Source organism: Chiloscyllium plagiosum, chromosome 8, assembly GCF_004010195.1.
Source record: "Chiloscyllium plagiosum isolate BGI_BamShark_2017 chromosome 8, ASM401019v2, whole genome shotgun sequence".
Lineage (NCBI taxonomy): Eukaryota > Metazoa > Chordata > Chondrichthyes > Orectolobiformes > Hemiscylliidae > Chiloscyllium > Chiloscyllium plagiosum.
In genome coordinates this window covers 95,201,182-95,228,760 of record NC_057717.1, presented here as the reverse complement: position 1 = coordinate 95,228,760, position 27,579 = coordinate 95,201,182, and the positions used below count along the sequence as shown (strand labels likewise).

The window sequence follows — 27,579 nt, the reverse complement described above, 5'->3', positions numbered from 1 at the left end:
CTAGATTAATGTAGGCTATCTGGTCGGCGTGAACGAGTTGGACCGAAGGGTCTGTTTCTGTGCTGGATGACTCTAAGTAGAAGGGAAGAGTGGAATGCATCTAGCTCTCTGAATTATGTCAGCTCCCTAAGTAATTCAGTATGGTAGAGATAACCTAGCAAAGCCCTGTATAATACTGAGATAAACTATCTATATTGGAAGGAGAAAAGAGATGGAGAGGTTTCGACAGGCAAATTTTAGGACCCAGGCATCTGTAGGAATCACTCGCGTGGAATGAAAAAAATGTTGGTGTCATGCAAAAGATCAGAGACTGAAGAAGACAGAAAGAGAAGTTTTCCTTGAAAGGAATTAAAAACATTGCTCTTGTTTTTAAAGTTGGGATACTGCCAGATTGGGACCAGTGAGCACTGGGAGCAGTGGTAAACTGGACTCACTGAGTATTAGGGGAGTTGGGATGACACTCAGAGCCTTGTGGCCCTGGAATCACTGGGCATCCCGGCAGGGGCACCCGGCTCCTCTTGATGACTCTAGTGCATTTATCTGGGCAGCACCTGGACTCCAATCTCTCCTCCAGCGCAGAGCCTTAAGCAAGTACACGCCAAGAAAATAAAATGGAGGATCTGTTCCAATAGGAAGCTGAGCACTCTACTCTCTGCCCTTTTCCAGTCACAACAACCAGAGATTCCAACACTTACTCGATTCCCTTCGGTGCCCAGTCGCTTAGCTGCGTCTGTGTAGTAGTGTACATATTTCTCCAACTGTGTCACATACTCTGCAATTTAAATAAAACAGCAGTTAACAATAAACAAATGCGATATATCAATGTTGCAAAATGGAGGGTTCCAAACACAGAATGATGGCAATGGTTAGTACAAAGGTCTCCAAAACTCAGTTTTCATTTTTTGACCAGTGCTTCATCTCCCCACATCAGCATGAGCATAAACCCAATAATATTCCTTTCTGTCCTGTTTCAGAAGCTGGTTACTTTTCAGCGCTGCCTTCCTGAGGTACAGAACGACACCAACCCGCCAAGTCGACTCCAACAACACAGTGCCACCGACCTGCCTCCTGGGCCACACCACAGGCACATCCTGAGGAACAGTGAACATCAGGGGAAGTAGCCCTAACTGGAGGTGACACTGTTCCAAATGAGCTTTCTGAATTCCTACAGTACACCAGTAATGATTTGCATCACACCACCCCAAGTAATTTCACAGAATAAATCAGATAAAACTGGTACCAAAAGGTTTCCTCAAGAGAGTTGTTCACTTTTTAAATATAAATTAAATACACAGTTAATTTCAGGAACCTGAACAGCGTTGACATTCAGACAGAGATCTTGGGGTTCAAGTCCATTGCTCCCTGAAAGTGCCCATGCAAGCCGATAGGGTGGGAAAGGCAGCATGTGGCGTGCGTACCTTTATTGGTTGGGGAACTGAGTGCACGAGTCAGGATGTCATATTGCAGCTTTGTAAGACTGATTGGGCTACACACGAGAGTGTTGCATTCACTTCTGGTTGCACACATTCCAGGAGGATGTAGAGGTTTTGGAGAGGGTGCAGAAGAGGTTTACCAGGATGCTGCCTGGATTAAATGGTATGAGCAGTGGTTAGCACTGCTGCCTCACAGTGCCAGGGACCCAGGGTCAATGCCAGCCTTGGGCAACTGTCTGTGTGGGGTTTGCACATTCTCCCTGTTTCTGCGTGGGTTTCCTCCGGTTTCCTCCCACAATCCAAAGATGTGCAGGTTAAGGTGAATTGGCCATGCTAAATTGCCCCATAGTGTACAGGGATGTGTAGGTTAGATGGACTAGTAAGGGGAATGGGTCTGGGTGGGATAGTCTTCAGAGGGTCAGCGCGGACTTATTGGCCTGTTTCCACACTGTGGGGATTCTATTCTATGAAAAAGAAAGACAAAGAACAATACAGCACAGGAACAGGCCCTTCAGCCCTCCGAGCCTGGGCTGCCACATTTTGCCCTTCCATAGTAAATCTGTCTTCGCTTACAGGATCCGTATCCCTCTATTCCCTTCCTAATCACGTATCTATTCAGGAGCTTCATGAACGCTGGTATTGTTGTTGTCGGCTCTGGAACCGCAAACGTTGAAGGGAGACTTGATAGAAGTCTACAAAATTATGAGATGCATCGATAGGGTTGAAGGTCAGAATCTTTTTCTCCCAAGAGTTGAAATTTCTAAAACCGGGGGTATGCATTTAAGGTGAGAGACAGAAGGTTCAAAGGAAACACGAGGGGCAAGGCTTTTGTTTACACAGAGGGGTAGGAGTCTGGAAGGTGCTGCCGGGTGGTGAAGGAGGCAGATATAATAGGGGTGTTTAATAGGCTTTCAGATAAGCACATCAATATGCAAGGAATGGAGGGAATATGGACCAAAGGCACAGAGAAGGGATGAGTTTAATTTGGCGACATGTTCGGCGCGACATCGTGGGCCACAGGCCTGTTCTTGTGTTGCACGGCTCCATGTTCTAAATAAATGTTTTAAAATAGAGTCATAGAGATAAAAAAGGAAACTTTTGACAAGATTTGCTTCTCCTCAAACAGATTTGAGAAGACCGACTACCTCCAAGCCAGTAATCTCAACCACCCTGGGCAATACTTAATCAGTTAGTTAGGCAGCAGGCCCTGCTCAGAAAGCAAAATGGAAAAAAAAAACAATACAGGAGGAGAGGAAAAGCAAATAAAAAAGGAGGGAAAATAATGACAGCACGTTTCTCACACAGGCTCGAGAAGATCCAAAGCACTTTCCCAACGATTCAGTTATCTGATGTGAATTAGTTATGGAATGCAGAAAACACCACAGTGAAGTGTAAACATCTAGCTCCCCATTCACAACAATGTAACAGTGACCAAGAGACTTGCTTAACTGATCACAACTTTAACACAGAAAATGGAGGGGTTTTCTTTGGAGGAGTGGTATGGAAAGGAGGAAACTCTCCTGCTCTTTTTTGAATAGCTCTGTAGGATCTCAAGGCTTTAATGTTCCAACTGAAGACATTTCCTAAAGGCGGGTGGGGGCAGGTTTGGTGGAGTCCAAGACTAGAGGGCAGAGGTTAACGATTAGAGTGGTGCTGGAAATGCACAGCAGGTCAGGCAGCATCCGAGGAGCAGGAGAATCAACGTTTCAGTCAGGACGCCTTTCATCAGGCTCCTCAGATGCTGCCTGACCTGCTGTGTATTTCCAGCACCGCTCTAATCTGGACTCTAATCTCCAGCATGTGCAGTCCTCACTATCACCTGGCAGAGGTTTAAGGTGAGAAGGGAAAGATTTAAAAAAGGTTTTCTGGAATAACTTTATCACACAGAGGGTGGTGCAGCCAGAGGAAGTGGTGGAGGCTGGTACATTTAAAAAGGCCATGTAGATGGGCCAGGACTGCCTGGCCTGCTGTGCTGTTCCAGCAATAAAGTTTCAACTTTGATCTCCAGCATCTGCAGACCTCACTTTCTCCTTGAGGGGGATATGGGCCAAACGCTGGCAAATGAGTCTAGTCTGGGATGTCTAGTTGGCATGGGTGAGTTGGACCGTAGATCGATAAACATATCTGTGGTTGTGCAGAGCTTCTTCAGTGGTGCGCCGGTGTTTTATGTCTACTTTATGTGCTCATATCTTTGGAGTAGACCTTAAACCTAACGAGTTTTTGTCACAGAGGCCAAAGTATGACCAATGACACACAAACGATTATTTAATCTTTCTGGAATTGGTTGCTGCTGAACCACCTTCCTTTAAAAACACAATAGTAACAGGGGCAGAAATGGGCAATGCAAGACCATGAACCTGGTACAACATTCAATAAAATCACTGCTGAATAACCTCAGCCACACTCCCCCACACTCTATCCTCCTGTCTCTTATCCAAAACTCTCTCCATTTTATTGTTCAAGATACTTAGGGCGTCCACATTCTGCGGTGGAAAATTCTAAAATGGTCCACAGTTCTTTCATTCACGGTCAATATGTGTTGCCCACCCCTAAGTGCCCAGGCGAAGGTGATGCAGAGCTGCCTTCCTGACCTGCTGTAGTCCATGTAGGGTAGGTACACTCACAGTGCTGTCAGAGTGACCATTCTGGGAGTCCTAAATTGCCAAATGCTGCTTCTGAGACTCCGAAACCTAGGGGTCAGAAAGTGAAAACATCCTCAAAGCATCAACTCCATCAATGTCTTGATGAGATTGCCTCGCATTCTTACCAATACAGAGAGTGTAAAGCCAGATGGAGCATTGCAGGACTATACCCTCATCCCTGGTGACAGAATCTAGTGTACCTTTGCCGATATCTGTCTAAAGAAAGCATATCTTTACTTGGGAAAGAGGTCAAAATTGTACAAACTACTGGAGATGTGGCCTGCATACAATTGTAATAAATCTCCTATATCTATACGCCACCTTTCAGAACAGCAGGGTCCCGGCGTTCCAACTGCGCTTTCTGCCACTGGATCCGCTGTGCAAGCTCCCGATGCTGATCCAGGAGCTCTTTTGGAGGAGCTTTGTGTTCCTGTTTGCACGTGTGGATCTGCAGACACGTATGGGACAATATTTAATTCATATGTGCAAGACCTGGCTCCATCAAAAACACACACTTGACACTCTCTGCAAGTTCACTCCATACACTGACACCATAAAGTTCGCTCATGCACTTATTGTAGTTTCACAAAGGGGTTAATTCAGCAGAAAGACAAAGCAATTAAATCTATTAACATACATATACAGTCATACATATACAATTACTTAGATATACAAAGATCACAAAAGCATTTTAAAATTCAATGCCATCTGGTAACCTGCAATTTATTTAAGTGCTATATTAAGTTGGATACGTCAAGCCTGGAAATGAGGGACATATTACTCTATCTCCCCCAAGAATGAACTGATGAAGTCTACACCCGCAGATGAGATGAACACAGCAGATCTGACAGGAAACAGGTGTGTCTTTGAATGATTAAATGTAATATTGCTCCTCATACTGTTGCTGGCTTGTGAAATTACCTTTAAAAGCAAGCTCCCAGCACTTATTGCAAGTGCAGTTTACGTCTGTTTGTTGAACAAGTTGGGGGAGGTTTGGTTGTAACTGATCTGGTAGCAGGGAGAACATACAAAGTGAGATTCGGTCAGCAACAGGTAGCTGATTGGTCTGTGCAGCTGTGACCAGTTGTTGATGTCAAGGTCCTTCTGCTTGCCAACAACTATCTGACTGGCTCGTGGGTGCAAACATTATAGCCAGACACCTTTGGTCTTCCTTTTCCTTGCTGGAAAACCACCTAATGCCTGCAGAATGCCAGTATACTTTCCCTCATCAGTTGGCGTAAGATGTGACGTTTAATCAATAAGTCAGAGACTTTGTATGTTGTGAACCAATCACCTGTGAGTGAAAGCGTGCAGAGGAGACCAAACAGCAATAAGTCATGGCAAGTTGAAAGCAGCATGGTGGGGAATTGTACAAGAACCATTGAAACACCTTCCCAGTTTCTTCATCCGCCCCCTAATACCACTGCTTTTTATTTATCTGTTGTTATACACATGGAGGCGTTGTAGAAGGAGGGTAGACTTACAACTCGTAGAGTCATATGCCAACAGCTCATAATAGTTTACCCGCAGCTGGAAATCTACTCACGTGCAACAAGTAATAATCATTGCTAAATAAACAAAGCACGCTGGAGAAAGTCGGCACCTCTGGCTCATGCTGGAGGTGAAAGTTGAATTCTGCTTCTCTCACCACAGATGCTGCCAGTCCTGCTTCCGAGTTCCTCCAGCATTTCCTGCGTTTGTTTCAGATTTCCAGCCTCCACGGTACTTTGCTTTCGATTGAGTAACTCTTGTAACATACAGAAACCAGCTTTCTGTCAACCTGGGTCTAAATGGACAGGTAAACTAGGGGAAATTCTACAAAACTTAACTACTTTTTGACAACTCCGGGAAGACCAGGTTCGATTCCCGGCGCATTATCCCACTGAGAGATGACACAAGGAAGGACCTCTTGTGTGACCCACCAAAATAGACAGCCATTCTTTCCTGAAGGTGCTGCATCAGGCAGGAGGACAGTGACAGCCCCATTGGCCAGGCTGTGACTGGATACCTTTTGTAAATGACCATTTTTCTCATGCCTGGCGAAGCATCAGAAGGAGGAAGCTATTCGACCACTGGGACTGCCACGTCTCGAGTACAACAGGGCCCTTCCCGATTCCTACAGGACAATTGAGGGTAGATGAGATGATTGGAGACTGCAGGCCCTTAAACTTTCTATCATCTGCATTCTACGCATCAAGGGAAGTGGGCAATCCGCAGCAATGTGTATCTGCAAAAGCAGCAAAGGTTCATTGCTCCCTCAGAATGCCTCACAAACAGCCATCAGATCTTCCCACGGTGTTGACTTTAAATTCCTGACACCACACACCAAGAACTGGGCCTGCAGATCTCAATGCCTTAACTGATTGGGTCTGCCTCTCTCCATACCTTCCCGCTCAGAAACCTCCTCCACCTCTCCCTTCCCCGAGAGAAAACATGGCCAGCGATCCCTCCTGCAAATCCAAAGGGAGGCCGGTACTCCAACATTAGTGCCCTCTCTCAGGGCAACAGCTGCCATGTCGGGCGGGCCACATCGTCTTCATGTTTGACATGAGATTCTCAAAGCAAGCTCAGGAAGGCAGGGGAACTGTTGCAAAGACATCCTCAAAAATAAAAATATTAACCCAATATCGCCATAGGCACGTGGGAATTTCTTGTCCAAGACCACTCAAAGGGAAGACTGAGGGGCGATCTGATTGAGGTGTACATGATTATGAGGGGCATGGACAGAGTGGATAAGGAGCAGCTGCTCACCTTTGGTGAAGGGTCAGTCATGAGGGGTCACAGGTTCAAGGTGAGGGGCAGGAGGTTTAGGGGAGAGGTGAGGAAAAAGGCATTTTTACTTGCATTCTGGAATGTGCTGCCTGGGAAGGTGGTCGAGACTATTTGCCTCACATCCTTTAACGGATGAGCACTTGGCACATCATAACATTCAAGTGCTAGTCAATGGGATTAGCTTGAAGGTCAGGTGTTTCTCACCTGACTGTGCAGTCGCGATTTGGCCGAAGGGCCTCTCCTGCACTGTCCGATTCTATAATTCTATAAATCAGAGGAAAAGCAATTGGGAAGGTGCCTCCCATTTCCAGCTTAGGTGTAGGCCAAACACCTACACTGAAAGGACTGTGTGAAAATCTGAGATTTCACCCACCCAACTCGTCGAGCACCATGTGCACCATAAGTGGCAGAGTGTACACAGCCAAAACTAGATGACTTAATCACCTTCGGACTCAACTCTCATCAGGCCCTTGAGGGTCCATCGTGTTTTCCCAATCCTCAACTTCACAGTTCCTTGCACTTAAGCACTGCTGAGTTCTATCGAACAGCCTGATTTATCTTTCAATACGGATACAGTTTCGGGAAGACGTAAGCTCACCCTTTCTTCGTCGAGGACGAGATCCCTGTTTGGGGATGTTAACCTGAGCCAAATCAGGGAATCCTGGCTGCCAGGAGAACAGGAGTCTCAGAGATTCTCCTCACTCCAGAGACTGAGCTAGCTGGTCAGAGTTCCACGTAAGTGAAAATAAACGGTGACTTGGTAATGGCTGGAGCTATTTCAGGTATTTGTTTTTTGAGGAAGGAACATTGGCCTGGACACTGGGAGAATCCTCTTCTGAATAGAGCAATTTTGTTTCTTTTAAAAGAAAAATGAAGGGTTTCTTGGTTTAAAATTGTTTCCCATTTACAAAATATAGGAATAATTCTGAAGATCACAGGAAAACAGTCAATGTAAAAGAAAAAAAATACACTCAGCATTCACTCACCTTCCTTTCTATACGCTCCTTATCAAACTTCATTATGTTGAAGCTGTGCAGAGGAAAGGTCGATTTACTGCCAAGGACCAAACAAAACATTTTAATTAGGTTACAAATAAGAACTTGCAAATAATTAAGCATTCCTGTAGTTTAGTTCAGGCCTCCCCCCTTCCCTTACCTTTTGACTGTAATCAGAGTTAAAGTGTCCCAGGATAGTACTGGGGGGGAAGCCAGAGCAGAAACAATACATGAGGTAATTAAGGAAGAACATTAACAAGTCTGGCTGGGACAGAAATAATGGGAAGAACAGCTGTAAAGTAAAACATCTCGGCTATTACAGAGACCTGAAGGAGGGCAGGAAACAGACCTGGTTTACAGGGTTTCCAAGTGGGACTGAGAGGGAGTTTAAAATAAAAGTGTGGGGGGGGGCTAGAATACTGGTTAACCATAATTAATGAGACACAGGTGGTGACCATTTGGCCCATCGTGTCTGAACCATCTCTCTGCTTGAGCAATGATGATTGTACCAGTCTCCCAGCCTTTCCCTCTGAAGTCTGCAAATTATTTCTATTTAAGTAATCAAAGACATTCAGAAAGTACATGAATAACAAAGGTTTAGAGGGAACAAAAATTGCCGGAAAAGTGCAGCAGGTCTGGCAGCATGACCTGCTGAGCTTTGCCAGTGATTTCTGTTTTTGTTTCCAATTTGCAGCATCCACAGTTCTTTCGGGTTTTTTTAATATAAGGGTTAGAAGGACATGGGCCAAACGCAGGCAAATGGGACTAGATTAGTTTGTGAAATCTGGCTGGCATGGATGATTCGGACCGAAGGGTCTGTTTCTGTGCTGTATGACTATGTTACAGAACAACCTCGATTATCTGAATGAGACAGGCTGGGAATATTTTGTTTGGATAACCAATCGTTCAGATAATGGATAACATTTTTACTGGACTTTGAGATCTTGTTAGGATAATCCAAAATTCGGATAACTGACCTTTGGATTACAGAGGTTGTTCTGTAACTGAAATGATCTGTAAGATACTTGGAAGGAGATTACTGTTTTAAGAGCTCGATTTCACATTGCACTACTTCAGTAACCTCAGCAGCCAATGTGGCCCCAGGTTACTCACTTTATGGGTCAAAAGGGACAGACCTGGACTAATTGGATTGGTCTATGAAACAGCTGGCACACATTCGATTGGCTGCATGATCCCAAGGCCGGAGCACTGGAAGGAGGATGCAGGCTGTCTGAAGAGAGGGGTAGTGACACACAATGTGGGAAGCACAGAAGTCAACAAGAATGACATCACGCATCAGCGTTCGCTCTATCGGCATCTCTCGCACCCCCAGTCAGATTGTCAGCAGTGAGGGTGGGGGGATAGAGAGAGAGAGATAGAGATAGAGATAGAGATAGAGAGAGATAGATAGAGAGATAGATAGAGAGATAGATAGAGAGAGAGAGAGAGAGAGAGAGAGAGAGAGAGAGAGAGATTGCACTGTGGAGACACAAGGATTGGCCAACACTTCAGTGCAGTACTGAGGCAAAGTGTATCTTCCAAATGAAATGTTACACTGTGACCCATGATCGAGTGAGCAGAAAAGATTCTGCAGCAAGGGGTGTAAAACAAGATATTATTGTGATCTGGTTAGTCACTGCTATCTAGGGGAATATCCGATGCATATTGAGCAATATAGCATAGGATGTTATAGCACAGGCCCACAATGTTCTGCCAAACTCAATGCCAAATTAAGCCAATTCCTTCTGCCTGGCCTTGGTCAATGTCCCTCCATCCTTTGCATATTCATGTGCTTATCGAAACGCCCCTCAGACGCTCCTATCATACTTGCCTTTACCACTGCCCATGGCAGTACGTTCCAGACTCCTACCACTCCCTGTGTAAAAAAACTCACCCCTTACATCTCCTTTGAACTTCTCCCCCCTCTCAGCTTAAACACATGTCTCCTTGTATCAGACATTTCAACTCTGGGAAAAATATTCTGACTACCAACTCTATCCATGTATTTCATAATTTTACAGATTTCTATCAAAGTATCTCAATTTTCCCACAACATTGTCTACACTTCAAAAACTTAGAGACAAAAAAAACTGCAGATGCTGGAATCCAAAATAGACAGGCAGGAGGCTGGAAGAACACAGCAAGCCAGTCAGCATCAGGAGGTAGAGAAGTCTCCACCCCCTGCTGCTGCCTGGCTTGCTGTGTTCTTCCAGCCTCCTGCTTGTCTACTACACTTTAAAAACTGGCAAAGGGCGGTGGTTCAGTCTGGGACTATAACAGGTGCTATATAAATACAGGTTGAAAGGAGGGAGGGGTAAATTGGAAGACTCTGGGTAGGCAATCACAAACTTAGATTTAAAAAATCTTCTTCGTATGGTGGAAAATAAAAGTTCTTTAGTTTTTCAGATGTCTCGAAAATGTAATGAGATGGAGGAGTGACCAACTATTTCCCTTCGAATGTTTGCTGCGGTTAGCAAGAGAAACAACTTTAATCTCAGTCAGTGCAGAGTTGATTAATCTCAAGTGGGCAATGGTGAGAGTGGATGATAAATCGGAACCAAGGAGGGTTCCCACTGTCCGGCAATCTCTGCTGGCAAGCCCAGATATTGGATGAAATAGCGTCAGGCTTGGCAGGATTTGTACTAATCTCGGCTCTGATCACTTTGGCAGTGGAGTACATTAGAGAGTGCACAACACTTCAATCTCATTCCACATTATAATTATGTCATATATATCGCTCCCAATATAATTATGACAGTGACACTGGATCAACATCAGTCACTGAACGTTGCAGCTATTGCTCCCAAATTGTGATACTTGCACTTTCCTGCCAGAATGCTCAGGTTTATTTTTATTCTAATGAAAAATTATAAAGGGACTTTCACGGTTGTCTAAAGTAGTTAGGGAAAGTAGCAAACTTAAGAAAATAACTGCACAAAGACAACTGGCAAGTCAGATTGCCAGAATAACTACAAGTTTAAAATTAGAAGAAAGAAACTAAGAGGGAGAAAGGAAATGAAATCTCAGGCTAAAAGCACAGCATACCCATAAAAAGAAACAAACTCTCTGTCTGTGCTCAGCTCATGTTTCTCAGGGAAACATTGGTGGCACCACAGGAGATACCAACCTGGATTCCTGACAATCAGCATCTTCAGAAAGTCCATGAAATAGGAGCAGACCTCTCCACCTCTCGAACCCACTCTACTCGCAAATAAAACCACTGCCGGTTTGTTTGTGTTTCAATTTCTACATCCCTGATAACTTCTGATCCCCGGCCTAACCAGAATCTACCTCTCTCCACTTCAAAAAGATTTAGTGACCCTGCATCCACTATCTTCCAAAACTGCACAAGAAAAACATTCTTATCCTCGGTCCTAAAGGGCAAGCACTAATTTTAAAACCTGTTCCCTCGTCCTAGGCTCACTCATGATTGGAAACCTCCTTCCTCCATCCGGGTTGTCAAGACCCCTCCCCACCCCTCTCTGCCCTTCTGCAAGGATCGTTCTCTTCACCAACACTTGGCTCGCACCACCCTCCCCAAGCTTCCCCAATCCCTCGGTACCTTCCACTGCAACTGTGAAAGATGCAAAACCTGCTAGCTAGCCAATCCCTGTACCTCCACCCAGGGCCATGGACAGTCCTTCCAGGTGAGACAGAGGTTCACCTGGCTCTCCTCCAACCAAGTTTACTGTATCCAGTCTTCACCAACACTTGGCTCGCACCACCCTCCCCAAGCTTCCCCAATCCCTCGGTACCTTCCACTGCAACTGTGAAAGATGCAAAACCTGCTAGCTAGCCAACCCCTGTACCTCCACCCAGGGCCATGGACAGTCCTTCCAGGTGAGACAGAGGTTCACCTGGCTCCCCTCCAACCAAGTTTACTGTATCCAGTGCTCCCGATGTGGTCTTCTCTACATCGGTGAGATCAAACGTAAACTCAGAGCACGTTTTAGCGAGCATCTCAGCCAGACCTGCAGGGGCCGACCTGACCTCCCAAACACCACCCATTTCAATTCCCATTCCCATTCTCATTCTCTCTCTCTCTCTCTAACATGACCATCCTCGGCCTCCTCCATTGCCACAGTGAATCAAGCTGCAAATTGAAGGAACAACACCTCATCTTCCGCCTGGGCAGCTTACAGCCCGGAGGGCTCAACATGGAGTTCTCCAATTTCAAATAACCTTCCTTCCCATCCCCTGACTCCCTTCCCAGCCCCTCCCCGTCCCTTCCATTCCTCTGACCGACCCATCGTTCCAGCTACAAACTGGATTCATTCCTCCCATCAACCAACGAGGTCGCACCCTCTATCTGTGTTCCTCCCCTACCCTTACACCCTGGAGAAGGGCTACACCCGAAATGTTGGCTTCTTCACCTCCTGATGCTGCCTGGCTTGCTGTGTTCGTCCAGCCTTCTGCTTGTCTACCTGGGATTCTAGCATCTACAGTTGTTTTGTCTCTAACCTGGTTCCAAAACATGCTGGTTTGAGAAAAACCCTACCTCAAAGGCATTCTATGAACTCCTAGGTTACTATTGCTAATCTGATTTTTCTAGTTTACATGTAGATTAATGTCACCAATAACAATTGCCATCGCTTTATCACAAGCATCCAATATTTCCTCTTGCATATTTTGTCCTACGTTGTTGTTACTGATTGGGTCCTGTAGACCAGTCCTGCCAGTGACTTCTATTCCTCATTTCCACACAAAGAGATGCTACATCCTGCTATCCAGAACCAGTGTCATCTCTAACGGTTACACAAATCCCTTCCTTATTTAACAGTGTTATCACTCTACTCTTCCCCAGCTTCTCATTCAGAACCCAATCCCAGTCAGTCTGGCCCCATGCCTCTGTAACGGCCATTTTATTTATCTACATCAATGTGTGCCTACAATTTGTTTACTTTGTTATCAATGATGTGTACATTCAGATACACAGCCCTTGGTTTTACCTTCTTGCTATCTTTGGAATATCTAGCTTTCATTGTTGGTGTATTCCTCTCTGCCACTTCCTGGTATCCTCTTGACCCTCATTATTATTTTCCTCTGATTTGTTTAGACTCTTTGACATACCATATCTTTCCACATTTGCTCCTTTGCCCTCCATCCCTCTGGTTAAACTCCTCTGCACTTTCTTAGTTATGCGGTTGGCGTGAACACTGGCCCCCACATGGTTCCAATGCTGCAGGTCCCATTTTTCCCAGGACTGTAGCAGGTGGCCCATGAACCAGAATTTCCTTTTTCCATGCCAATCTTTGTGCTTTGTATTAATTGCTCTAATCTTGTGTTCCCTAACGCAAAGCAGGCACAACTCTGGTAACATTGTAGAAATTATAATCCGAAGAGCTCTGCTTTGTAGCTTGGTAGCTAGCTCCTCAGAGAGACAACTAGGAAAGAGGTTCTGCGTAGAAAATAAGTCCACAATGATCATTGGATCCTCCCCATCACACAGCCATTTCTCTCTCAGCTGTCAGATTCTCTTTGTTGTGGAAAGTGGTGTCAACCCCCGCACTATTGCATCCTATACAACTACCTTCTTGCTGCTACCTGGCATGGCAGTTGAATGGCTTCTTTTACCATGGTACCATAGTCCTTTTGTTCATTCACCCTATAGCCCCCACTCTCTAGAATCTCACACTGGACAACTGCAGAGACTGATACTCATGCTTCTTGTTCCACATGAGAGATGGGCAGAATTAGCCTCGAGTGTCAAGCCCAATGGGGAAGAGCTCAAATCCACTTTACACATCTGTACATCAACACGGACAGGTGGGATGGGTGCCAGGAACTGAACAAACCAGTCAGACTCACCTCCTTCCAGGACACAATTAGGAGGCGAAAACGCATTTTTTTTTTTAAAAAAGGTATTTCTTTATTTTGAATGGGTCACTATTAAAACTATTTTTGAAAATAATCAGCTATGGGCTAGGCACAATACAAACAAAAAAGCTTTATTAAAATATAAATGTGCAAAGGATTGGTCCAACAACTCCAATATTTTTAAATAAATAAAAATATACAGTGTCAATAGACATCAATTTAAAAAAAATTCAGTGATTAAGGTGGAGGGAATACAATCCATCCTTTTAGCTAACTGTCAGGGTACACAGTAGCAGCTTTCTACATGACTTACTGGTTAAAAACCACACATTTTAATTTTATGGATTGTGCGAGGTTAAGGGAGGTTAGTACTACTGGATGAAGCACATTGTTTCAGGCACCCACTGTGCCAGTCTGTCCCAAACAGGCTATACAGAGGCCAGCATGAGGCATCATAAGATCTTACAATCCACACTGCAGAGAGCCTATTTGGCCCATTGAGTCTGCACTGACCCTCTGAAATGTATCCCCACTTCTACGAGAGTTAACCCACCTAACTATGGGGCAATTTAACACAGCCAATTCACTTGCACATCTTTGGACTGTGGGAGGAAACTGAAGCACCATGCAGGAACACATGGGGACAATGTGCAAACTCCACACAGACAGATAATTGTCTGAGACTAGAATCAAACCTGGGTTCCTGGCACCATGAAGCAGCAATGCTAACCGCTGTCATTGCAGAGGTTATACACACAAACTGGGTGAAGTACGACAATAACATGATCAGGTAGCACCAAGATTAAATAAAAACAGTGGCCAAATACATCATTGGTCAGTGTTACAACAGCAAAGTTTATATCGTTAAAGTTTTCTGACTGTGTCTAGGATTGTTAGAGTGTTATACAACTAAATGAAATGGACCAAATGATATACACTGGAGTCTGACAGTAAACAGTGTTTTTAAATTGTGAGGATCATAGAGAGAATCAGATTATTTTTTATTAAAATGAAGGTATTGGATGCTTATACCTGGGAACAATAACAACTATTTCCAAAGTCCACAATCTAGAAAGCCCCTTGATCCCTGAAAACGTGTTCTGTGGATCAGCTTGTAAGTAAGTGTGCTGGAATCTATTACTTTGTTTATAAGATGAAAAACAGGGGTATGTCTCAGTAGCTGGTTTAATATTTCTACTTGGCAGGAGACTTGGAGGAAGGTAAAGGAAACGATTGTGAAATCAGTCGACAGGCTTCGCTATAAATCTAATCACTATGATCTAGAGATATCACAGATGAGAAGGCAAGTCCAAAGACTAAAGTTATTTGTAGGAAGAATCACATCAGACTTGAAACATTAACTCGTTCTCACTCCACAGATGTTGCCAGATCTGAGTTTCTGCCGCATTTTGCTTTAAAATTTAGATCTAGCAGATTAAACATTTAGTTGAGAGACACAGGTTAACACCACAATTGGGGTTTTCTGATGTCATTAAAAAACAGAAAGAAACTGTATAGTAGTTTGGAGTTAACACAGTTTTCCATAGGCAACTAAGTGATTTGTTTCTCAGCCACTGATACATAACTAGTTGTTTTGATACCTGATATCTTGACAGGTCATAGTCTCAGCTAATAACTGGACATTTGAATAGTCTCTGTAGAGATCTTAACATCTGATTTAAAAGTAGTCTAGCACAAGGAGGCCATTCTTTACAAAGATATGCAACACAAAATCAACCTTTATCTTGCTTCAACTGCTGAAGATTGCAAAAAGCACACCAAATGACACTTGTATATCTCCAACATTAACCATCTTGAAGGCTGCATGTTATACTGGCAATTCAGATGAGTCATGACTACAAGAAGCTGTTCATTAACAGCAATGGTAGTGTTGAAAATAAAACAAAAACATCACAGAAGTGGTCGAGTGCAGGAGCTGTGTTTTACTAAGGAAGTTGAATCTCTTGTCAAAAGGAAGAAGGCGGATTATGTTAGGATGAGATGTGATGGCTCAGTTAGGGTGCTTGAGTGTTACAAGTTAGCCAGGAAAGACGGAAAGAGATAGCTAAGAGGAGCCAGGAGGGGACATGAGAAGTCGTTGGCAGATAGGATCAAGGGAAACCCTAAGGTTTTCTATAGCTACATCAGGAATAAAAGAACGACTAGAGTAAGATTTAGGGCCAATCAAGTATAACAGTGGGAGGTTGTGCGTGGAGCCAGAAGAGATAGGGGAAGCGCTAAATGAACACTTTTCATCATTATTCACACTAGAAAAAGACAATGTTGTCGAGGAGAATACGGAGATACAGGCTACTAGACGAGATTGAGGTTCACAAGGAGGAGGTGTTAGCAAATCTAGAAAGTGTAAAAATTCTGGAAAGTGGCTTTGACCTTTATATCATTGTCTACAGGAATAGTGCAGGAAGACTAGAGGATAGCAAATGTTGTTCAAGAAGGGGAGTAGAGACAAACCTGGAAATTATAGACCAGTGAGCTTTACTTCAGTTGTGGGTAAAGTGTTGGAAAGGGTTATAACAGATAGGATTTATAATCATCCAGAGAGGAATAAGTTGATTAGGGATAGTCAACACAGTTTTGTGAAGGGCAGGTCATGCCTCACAAACTTTATTGAGTTCTTTGAGAAGGTGGCCAAGCAGGTAGAGGAGGGTAAAGCGGTTGATGTGGTGTATATGGATTTCAGTAAAGTATTTGATAAAGTTCCCCATGGTAGGCTATTGCACAAAATACAGCGTCATGGGATTGAGGGTGATTTAGCGGTTTGGATCAGAAATTGGCTAGCTAAAAGAAGACAGAGGGTGGTGGTTGATGGGAAATATTCATCCTGGAGTTCAGTTACTAGTGGTGTTACCACAAGGATCTGTTTTGGGTCCACTGTTGTCATTTATATAAATGACCTGGATTAGGGCATAGCATGTAGATTAGTAAATTTTCAGATGACAATATGTTTGGTAGAGTTGTGGTCAGTGATGAAGGATGTTGTAGGTTACAAACAGGCGATTCACTTTGGAAGGAACAACATGAATGCAGAGTACTGGGCTTATGGTAAGATTCTTGGAAGTGTGGATCAGGAGTGCGATCTCGGTGTCTCTGTACATAGATCCTTGAAAGCTGCCACCTAGGTTGACAGGGTTTTTAAAAGAAATATGGTTGGTAGCTTTTATTGGTGGAGGGATTGAGTTTCAGAACCATCAGATCACGCTGCAGCTGTACAAAACTCTGGTGCGGTCACATTTGGAGTACTGCACACACAGTTCTGGTCACCGCATTATTGGAAGGATGTGGAAGCTTTGGAAACAGTTCAGAGGAAATTTCCTAGGATGTTGCCTGGTATAGAGGGAATGCCTTACAAAGAAAGACCGAGGGACTTGAGGCTGTTTTCGTTAGAGAGAAGAAGGTTGAGAGGCAACTTAATTAAGACATACAAGATAGGATGGTGATGGCTAGTACGAGGGGACATAGCTTTAAAATTGAGGGGTGATAGATATAGGATAGATGTCAGGGTAGTTTCTTTACTCAGAGTAGTAGGGTCATGGAATGCACTGCCTGCAACAGGAATAGACTTGCCAACTTTAAGAGCATTTAAATGGTCATTGGATAGGCATATGGATGAGAATGGAATAGTGTAGGTTAGATGGGCTTCAGGCTGGTGCAACATTGAGGGCCAAAGGGCCTGTACTACGCTGTAATGTTCTATGTTCAAGGGTTTATTTACAGCAATAAGAAAGGAAGACGTTAATGCTACAGTCTTGGGCAGGCAAAGAAAACTTGACCCTGGTCACATGTGGTAAATGGAATATTTAAAAAAAAATTCGACTAAGTGTCTTAATTAGAACCAGCCTCTGGCTCAGTCAACTGGAGGTATCAAATAACAATGTGATTCAGTCAGTCTCAAAGCAGATCACTGGCTCAGAAATTGGAATAATTGATGGAGTGGTCTGTCTAACTCCAGACAGAGAAACTGTAACCCTGTTTAGCACCGGTCACAAACTCAGGATGATCCAAAATGCCTTAGAGCCAGTCAAGTACTTTTCTGAAGTACTGGGCACGATTTTCCCCATTTTTGGTTGAAGTATTGGAGTGGGCCTGATGGCTGCTGGCTAACACATCACTTTCACCACAGGATAATGCTCTGCCTAATGCACATCCCACTACTGGCATTCCGGGTTGTCAGAAGCTGCTGGTCAATAGGAAGCCAATAGCTTCTGGGTATTAAAGACTGTCAGTCAAGGCCTACTCCTTAGGGGATGCAGCAGCAAGGAGGCAAGTGATTTTTAAACATCCGATCTTGTGGGGAGAAGGGTGTACAGAGGCAAGGCAGGTGGCGGGCATTAAGAGACCACACTCATGCCTCTTCCCATCCATGCATCCAATTGCTTCCAGATTGTGGCACTTTTTTCTTCTGCAGGTAACTAGGGAGGTTTTTAAGAAGTATTTTCTAAACAGCCTGTTCAGGTGTTACAACACACCTCCCAAGTAGATTGGAGTTGAACTCTGGACTCCTGGCCTAGAGGTAGGGATACTACCACCATACAACAACCTGAGGGTAAATCTGGGCTATACTGAATCAAGGCCCTTACATGGCCATCAACTGACCACGCGAGGGCCTTAACTGGCGGTGAGTTGACAAAGACCCCAATGGAACATCTCAGCTAGAATGTAACTGGGGAGGTGGTGAGAAGGAGGTCACTATCTCTCCAGGGACAACACGGCCCATCTTTCCACCTTGGGAGAGAGGAAGCCTCCGCCCCTGGTTGCCATTACAAACCGGCTGCAAAGTCAGTAGTCAACAGAAGATTAGTTCTTTGTCCCCCACCACCCCTTATTCTCCTCAGCTTACCACTCACAACTGGACATAAATATTTCGGGGGCAAGGAATCGGGATGAATCTCAAGCTTGATGGCAGAGCCAGAATGTGAAGGTTAGGTGGACCAAATTTTTGCTTTAATCAGAAATTAACTGCGGGCTTTCAGGGCGTGTTTGGAATACAGACTGACTAATGCAGTTGGTACAGCGGACATTAAAATGAAAGGCGAGAAGCTTGGCTCTCAACAATGAAGCAAATGCAGCTTATAATTTTACAGTCAAAGGAGGTCTATAGAAGAGTCATTGGACCAGAAACACAAACTGTTTTTTATTGTCTACAGATGCCGAGACTTGCTTAGTTTCTGGACAGGATGGGATGGATACCTGGAGAATGTTTCCTCTTATGGTGGGGAACTGAAACTAAGGGACACAGTTTATGAATAAGAGGTCCTCTTTATATTAAAAAAAAAGAAATAAGAAGCATGTTTTTCTTCCAAGGTCAGAGTTTAGAATCCTCTTCACCAGAAGATCACGGAAGCTGGATCTGTACACTTACTCAAGGCTGAGAGATTTTTAGTGTACAAGGGAATAGAAAGTCTTGGGGGCAGACAGGAAAGTGGTTATGACACCACAGCCAGATCAACCCAGGATGGTACTGAACGGTAAAATGGATTGAGATGGGGCAAATTAGAGAGAAAACAAACTGCAGATGCTGGATTCCAAGCTAGACAGTCAGGAAGCTGGAGGAACACAGCAGGCCAGGCAGCAGCAGGAGTTGGAGAAGTCAACGTTTTGGATGTAAACCTTCTTCAGGACTGTAAGGGTAGCTGCATAAGGGAATGGCCTATTCCTGCTCCCAAATACTACATTCTGTGCAGGTAAACATGCAAATGATTTTCACATAGCAAATAACTGAATATTAGTGGTTTTGGATAGGGACCAAGGCATCATAGGGAACTTCCTTTTCTTTTCTTAAACAGGCCAGGGAAATGTTTTATTTATTGCAGCACTTGAATCACTGGAACAGAGACACACAGCCTCGGTTTTCTTCCAAGGAGATATTAAATCATCTTCAACAACTTAAAAAAACAACAATGACACCAAGAGCCAGCTGAGAATCTAAGTGCTCATCCGAAAAACTGCTTGCCGTTTTACAATATTTAACTTGAAGGTAATTTTCTCCATGCCAGTCATGGATACCACTTGTTTAAGGTCGTCAACATCCTGAAGATTTGAATCACTCCAATTCAACTGCTGTAAACAAAGCTTCTCAATCCTTCTTTTACCGCCTATTCTACACTACATATTGGACAAGGCGACTAGACATTGGCTTTGTTGTTGAAAATGGATGGAATCATAGAAAATGACCCAACAAAAACACTAAAGGTCCCTGAATACCACAAGTTAAAGAGAATTTGATTTATTCGATGTCTGTAAGACAGGAATTTAGAAGTCTGCCTTGTGATATACCAGGAACCATGTGACCAACCAGAGGAAACTGCTTTAAAGAGAGACCCTCAGGATATTGTTGCTGGTCAAGCTGCAAATACATAATCATCTTGGAAAAAGAAATGACTACAGGCTAATGGTCTCTGAACGACAAGCTAGACCCAGACCTACAGATATCACCTCGGTAAGTTACAACATGGAAACAGGCGGACTGGTCTAACTCATCCATATTAGTATTTATCCTTCACACACCAATATATTACTGCCCTGTTCCTACATCTCCTAATTTCCCCTTCTCGAACTACCTAATTAAATTCATCCTTGCCATGGCCTTTGCTTCAACAGAATCAGTAATAACAAATACGTATCTATCATTTTTAATGGAGAAATGTATCCGGTTCCAAGCTGCACTATTAAACAGGACTCTGCTTCCTAACCGGCACCCAAAAGAGGGGTTAGGATCAAGGGCAAGTTCAGGACAGGGTCTGAAGGGAGCATGATCAGATAGGGTCTGTGACTAGCCTCACCTGCCCAGGGATTAGCTAAGAATCAGAGCCCAACTCCTGGCCTTCTGCTTTTCATCCAGTTTGCCAAACTCCTCTCAATTCCACATCCCTTTAACGTTCTCTAATGGCCATATGGAGAAAGGCTCTCTGAAAGTCCAAAGCTACCACATCAGCTTCATCCAAGAGTCTAGTTAACTCCACAAAGAGAATTTGAAAATGTCGATCAAACCTTTCGGAAGTTGGTGTTGACTGTTATTTTCTCTTAATCCACAAATTTCAAACTATCTCCCACTACAGTTTTAAACTCTAACAATCCATAATTATTTGGGTTAGTCATGTTGCTACAAAAAAAAGAGAAAACCAATGTGTGCTGAAGCTCAGAACAGGGACTAATCTCTCTACAACGCAAATGTAATTTCTAAGACTTGTGATGTTTTGTTGTCAATTCCACAAGGTCCTTGGAAGAATCGAGAGAGGTCCTGCTTTTCTATTGGAAATTTCAGCTCTGTTGCTTGAACAAACCACTATTTGCTTCCTCCCCAACATTCTTTTCCTTTGTGAACATGGTTTCATATTTGTAAAGTACCGCATGCTAGTTTCTATTCAGCCATGAACCTGCGCATTCAATAAAAAAAGTCAATTTCAATATCAACTTTGCTTGAATCAAGGCACGTGTAGAACACTTGATTGCACCCTAAGCATTTTCCTACATCACATCAGTGACTATACTGCATCAATAATGTATTGGCTGTAAATTGCATTGGGACGTCTAGAGAAGAGGACAGGGTCTAAATAATTATTATTTCTTCCTGCTTACATTAGTTTCTCTACAGCATCCACCGTTGCAGAGGACTTTTCTTTCATTGAACTCTACAATGCACAGATTAAATAGCGAGCAGTAATAATATATACTTTTTAAACTGCTGATTGGGTAAGAGAGAGCTCAATGCTGAGACTCAAACCAACGATATCCTGCACTGATATACTTTAATGAATGTTGGGAGAGCTATTAAAGTTGCGGTTAGAGAGATCAATTTGGAGGAGGTGTCAAGAGACGGGCAGGAATACAACACAAGGAAGTTTGCAGACAGTGTTTGAAGATTTCCATCAAGAGTGTCTACTATTACATTATTGAGAAGAATGCAAAGTGCAATTATTGAGAAAATCCAAAGGCTGCTCTGTGAAAGCAAGCAAAATGAGAAAGGCTGTTACAAAGGAAAATAATTTGTATGTACACATGACCTCAAAACATCACAAATACTTCGTAGCTAAATGAAGAACTTTTGAAGTTTAAGAGTTCTTGTAAAACACTGTCCACAAATGCAAACAACAATGACCAAAATACTGTATTTTTCCCCCCGAAGTGATATCAGTCAAGGAGAAAATATTGGTCAGGATGATGGGGTGAATTTGTGTGTCCTTTTTCAAAGCAGTGCTATGGGATTACTTTACCTCCATATAAGGGGGTAGACATAACCTGTTCTTTTCGACAGCACCTGTAACACTGAAGGACTCCCTTCAGAAATAGCCTGAAATACATGCTGAAATTCCTGGACTGAGACTTGAACCCATGATCTTTTGACCCAAAGCAGGCCAAGCTCAGATTGAGGTGAAAATAACAAACCTGTTGAGGAATCTACAGATGAGAAATTTGAAATCTATAAATTGAGAATTGGGGAGGCAATTGAGATTCAGAAATATTATGTGTTAGGGGAATATGTTAGTGTAGAAGGAAGTGAAGTGAAAATTCCCTCTTCAAAGCTTGCCCTTCTTTAGGTCACACTACACTGCCCCAGTTTACAACTGTTACTTTAATCTTCACTATGCTTCCAGAGAACAAGGAACTAAGGATATGGAGATTCAGCTGGGGAATGGGACGAGTTGGTCTGCACTACAAAAGAGCCAGCATTGACTCAATGGGCAGAATGGCCTTCTTCATTCAAAGTGGTCAGCTAGGCTTCAGCTAGGTGAGAAAACTCGGGGCAATTTAAAGAAAGGCAGACTGTTTCACAATTAGGACAGGGTAAGGCAGAGGTAGCTTTTTTTAAAATAACTTATTTATTGGATGAGGGTGCTGCTAGCTGGGCCATCCAGCATTTATTGCTGATCCCACGACAGATGGTCATAAACACTTACTCAGTTTACTGTTAAGAGGAAATTAAATCAAGCGCTAACTTTATATGTCACTAAAATCACTTAATGGATGTTCTACATAATATCAAACTCAAGTAAACAGATGCCTGACTAATAAATTAATGAAATAAAGAATGTTGGAACAAAACAGCTGTACCACTTAAACACACTATCTATTTGTGTAGAAAGTCATATATCAAACTAGAAACACAATATAAAACAGATACTTTCTAATACATACTGCTGCTACTGAAAATAGGTCTTGTAGAAACTAAACAGTTAATTGCTCAGGTGAACTGGATGGTTAAGTATTCAGTGGAACAGGGATGAAAACATCACAAATGATTAAAACTCCATGTCTGAACTGTTTGGCCAATTCTCAGTTTCAGGTGTTTGCTGGATACTTGCAAAATAAATCAAATGGCTCTTTCGAGTCTCAAAAATGATTCAAAATAATTATCCATGGCTTGTATTCTTCCCTGGAAATTTTATGGTCAATACAGATGCCACAGTATAATGCTTATTGCAATTGATTAAGGAGGCTGGACAACCACTGGACAAATCCTTGCATCTGGATGAGAGGAACAGAAAATACCACTACTATATTTGCAGCACTCAGTGGAAATGACTTTGTGACTTCTACATACAATGAGTTAGCCAGGAAATTTGTCCTGCCTTTCTTTCCGATGTACAGTCTCAAGAAGAGGTGTTAACCTTCTCCCTAGATGTTGATTAACCTGCTTCCTAATTCCAGAATTTTCAACTTCTATTGTACAGCACTTGCAAGGATGAATTAAGATCGCGTAAATTGCAGTAGGATTGAGAAGCAGTGCCTGGATTTCTGTTTAGTGATTCTGAACAGACTGCAATTTCCAGGGAGTTGTCTTTCTGGATTTGGGGCTTCCTTCATTGGCTCCTGGTGCCAGATGGAAACTTACAACCTCTCAATTTGGATCCAAGAAAGTTGTACAAAGTGTAAAAGGGACAGCACGTGTTACGGAGGATTGCGAGAGAGCTGGCTCAGGCTTTCTTTTTACATTAAGTTAAAGTGCAAATTGAGGATCTGAAAAGAAAATTTAAGCAAAAACGAAAACGTGAATACTCACTGAACTCAACAGCTAAACTCAGAACCAGACAATTCTCTAATTAGAGGATTTTCCTGGAAATGGCTTGAGTCATTGCAATGGTGTATCTACAGGACAGGAACTCCCAAAGATTGTAAAAGAAAGGATTTATGGAATCAATGATTTAAATCATCAATTAGGACTCTCCATTCATCTGAGACTTTTGCACCACCGTTTATGTAGGTACAAAAGGTCAGCCATTCAGTCCTCGGAACCTTTCATTTAATCAGATCAGGTCAGTATTTTAACTCCATCTACCTGCCTTGGTTCTGATACTGGAGAGATGTTGCAGTAACCATCACAGCCCTGTTCCTGGCTAGGCAGAGGTAATGGTCACAAAGCCAGACTCCAACTAATTGGTAATTGTAGAGAATGGGGACTGTCCCCGTGAATAAATTAACAGCAACGACTTTCGCTACTTGCTGGTACTCTGAGGACTGCATTCAAAAAAGCAAGACAAAACCACAGACGGAAAAACATAATACCTCACAAGAACAAGTTTGTTGAGTTTCAATCGGAACAGGAAGCAGTGAATTAGAGCACCCTGTGTGGGTTTTGTTTTTACTTATCATTGCTATATCGCGGCTAGACATCAGAACAATTAAAACAGCTTTACTACAGCTGTTCAAAAGGTTTGTACTTGGTTTTCCAAGCAATGATACTGAACATTATGTGCTGATCTAAAACGGTTGGAAGTGAATGTTAATCACACATCAGAGTTCCTAATAAAAGGAAATAATGACAGAGGCTGTGCCTCATAGTTGAAGCTAATTTGTTGACAATTCTATGGAATGGGTGCAATTATACCTGTGCCTGTTTAAGATCTGTTTCATAAAGATGACCACTCAATGAAGTGAACTGGATTTAACCCTAGATTCTGGCTATACAGTAACTCAGCAAACAGCTGACTAACCTACCAGTCAATTGACAGATAATGGCAAATTACTTCTACATTAGTTACTATGAAGCGATGTCTTACAATTCAATAAACAATATTATCCATATTTTATTAGTTAATAACTGTTAAAAAGACAAAAACATATAACTGATGGCTTAAACTAGAATATGGAAAGAAAGATTATACTCAATTATACTCAATTTTGGGTGGCACGGTGGCACAGTGGTTAGCACTGCTGCCTCACAGTGCCTGAGACCCGGGTTCAATTCCCACCTCAGGCGACTGACTGTGTGGAGTTTGCACATTCTCCCCGTGTCTGCGTGGGTTTCCTCCGGGTGCTCCGGTTTCCTCCCACAATCCAAAGATGTGCAGGTCAGGTGAACTGACCATGTTAAATTGCCCGTAGAGTTAGGTAATGGGTAAATATAGGGGTATGGGTGGGTTGCGCTTCGGCGGGTCGGTGTGGACTTGTTGGGCCGAAGGGCCTGTTTCCACACTGTAATGTAATCTAATCTAAATCTAATCTAATCAATTCATCCATTTTAAAATCTGGATTCAAAATATTAGTTGATGGGGAAAACCAAGCATTCTTTGAAAAAGAAAATTAAAATGGCGTGCTGCTGAACAGTCTGGAAATACAAGTTGAGCAGGATATACAAAGAAACAAAAAAAAATTTCAGCCTCATATCATTACGTAATTCTAGATTCAATAGACTGATACTGAGTGGAAAACCCTGTGCTGGCACACAACGATCATATGCCAGATTGGCAATCAGAAAAAGGTAAAGCAAGTTATCACTGGCAAGAGTGCTGCAATGATTGTGTAGCTCCCTGTGCAGAACTATTGGGTGAGGGAATATCTGCACCAACGAAACTAAACCAGTCACAAGAAATTGTTGTAAACTTCAGGCTTTGTTTGAACTAAAAAAGAAACGTAGGTCAAAATGGTTCATGGGCAAATTACATAGGGTGTCTTCCAACGGCAAGAATTGTGCTATTTGCTCTGTATCATTAATTGAAAAAAACAAAACTGTGTGTGAGAGGGGGAAAGAGGGGGACCGAGAGCAAGCGTGAGAGAGCGAGTGTGAGGAAAGAGAGCGTGAGAGAGAGAGGACATGGATTGAAGTTTCAAACAACACTGAAAAATGAAAACTCCTTCACAATGACAAAATACTTGACATACATCAAGTTTAGTAAATGAGACAGTAAAACATTGAAAACGATTTGGCTAGGAAACAGCAACTTTCCTCTTTTGGATGCAGGCTAGCTATTTGGTGCATTCAATTTATTTTTTTTGAATGACAGTGTTTGCAAATACAGTAGAATTTAATCTGGATATTTGTAAGAGACAGATGCCAGGACTGATTTATTGGGGTGGGGACTATGAATTATCAGGTTATGCAGTCCCAGTTAAAGTGCTACCATTATTACTCAGTGTGTTAAAGGAAACACAAAATGTCCATAGACCATGAGCTCTTTACTCCAAAGCCAGTAAAAGATGCACCTGCTCCTTACACTTTCCACCCAGCACAGTCCGATATGCTGCAAGATCCTTAGCTTGCAGTTCCCTAACAGCCTCCAAGAAATTGTTGCATATTTCCCTCTGATCCATGAAACAGTAATGTCTAGATTGCAGTGAAAGAAGGTTGCACAAATCTGTTGCAATGATTGATCACGTTATTGTAGCTTCACGTTAATTTACAAAAGTGAATTCACAGAGGGCACAGGAATGACCATTCAGCCCTTCCAGCCTGCCTGGCTCATTCAACATCATAGCTGATCATCTCCTGAATCCCACTTTCCACACACAAATTTCCACATCACTGGAATATCTTCAAAAAGGTATTGATGCGTCTTAAAGATAATCAAACGATTGAGTTTCCACAGCCATGTGGAATAGGGAAAGTTTCGAAAGATTCATCGCCCTTTGAAATCAAGACCCTCCACCTGATCCATATTACTGGCTGTCCCATGCTGGGAGGTTATGCCTCAAATAAAAGCAAAATACTGCAGATGACGGAAATCCAGTATAAAAACAGAAAATGCTAGATAACCATGTCGAAAAAAAATCTTTCGAACTGAAAAAACATTCCTCTCTCCAGAGATGCTACCAGACATGCTGAATTTCTCCAGCATTTTCTGTTTTTATACCCAAGAGTATGTCCTCTGGTTCTAGAGTAACCAGCCAGAGGAAACATCCTGCATCCATCCTGTCATACCCTGTAAGACGGTTGGAAGATCTCCTCTCATTTTTCAAAAAACCTCTACAAAATACAGATTCAGTTTCCTCAAATCTTCCCTCATAAGAGGATTCCACTATCCCAAGGAGTAGTCTGGTGAACCTGCACTTCCTCTATGACAAGTACATTCTTCCTTGATAAGGAGAGCCAAACACTTTGCACTTGAGGTGGGATGTCATTGATGCTCTAAACAGCTGCAATAATGTATTTATTTCTGTACTCAATGCACCATTAAATAATTGTCAACATACCATTTGCCTTAACTGTTTTCTTCGCCGACACGTGAGATTTTAGTGAATAGCCAAGATCTTTTTTCTAGGGTGGGGGAGTCCAAAACTAGAGGGAATAGGTTTAAGGTGAAAGAGGAAAGATTTAAAAGGGAACTAAGGGCAACATTTTCATGCAGAGGATGGTGGGTAAATAGAATGAACTGACAGAGGGAGTGGTGGAGGTTGGTACGATTACAACATTTAAAAAGACATCTGGATGGGTATATGAACAGGAAAAGCTGTAGGGGGATATGGATCAAATGCTGGCAAATGGGACTAGGTCAGATTAGGAAAATCTGGATGCAGGTTTGCTCACTGAGCTGGAAGGTTCATTTCCAGACATTATGACACCCTACTAGATAACATCTTCCGTGGGCCTCCAGGTCCGGAGGCTCACCGAAGATGTTACCTAGTAGGGTGACAAAACGTCTGGAAATGAACCTTCCAGCTCAGCGAGCAAACCTACATCCAGAACCT

General features: G+C 42.9%; 1 protein-coding gene across 1 annotated transcript in view; it reads right to left on the bottom strand.

The window, feature by feature from the left end:
* cc2d1a (coiled-coil and C2 domain containing 1A) overlaps window positions 1-27,579 on the bottom strand; it is a 79,563-nt gene that overhangs the window by 5,138 nt on the left and 46,846 nt on the right. Inside the window, exons 25-27 of the mRNA XM_043694794.1 lie at window positions 7,834-7,900; window positions 4,397-4,523; window positions 696-772 (exon numbers count right to left, since the gene is read on the bottom strand). Of these exons, the coding sequence (XP_043550729.1) occupies window positions 696-772; window positions 4,397-4,523; window positions 7,834-7,900 (271 nt within the window). The remainder of the gene's footprint in view (window positions 1-695; window positions 773-4,396; window positions 4,524-7,833; window positions 7,901-27,579) is intronic.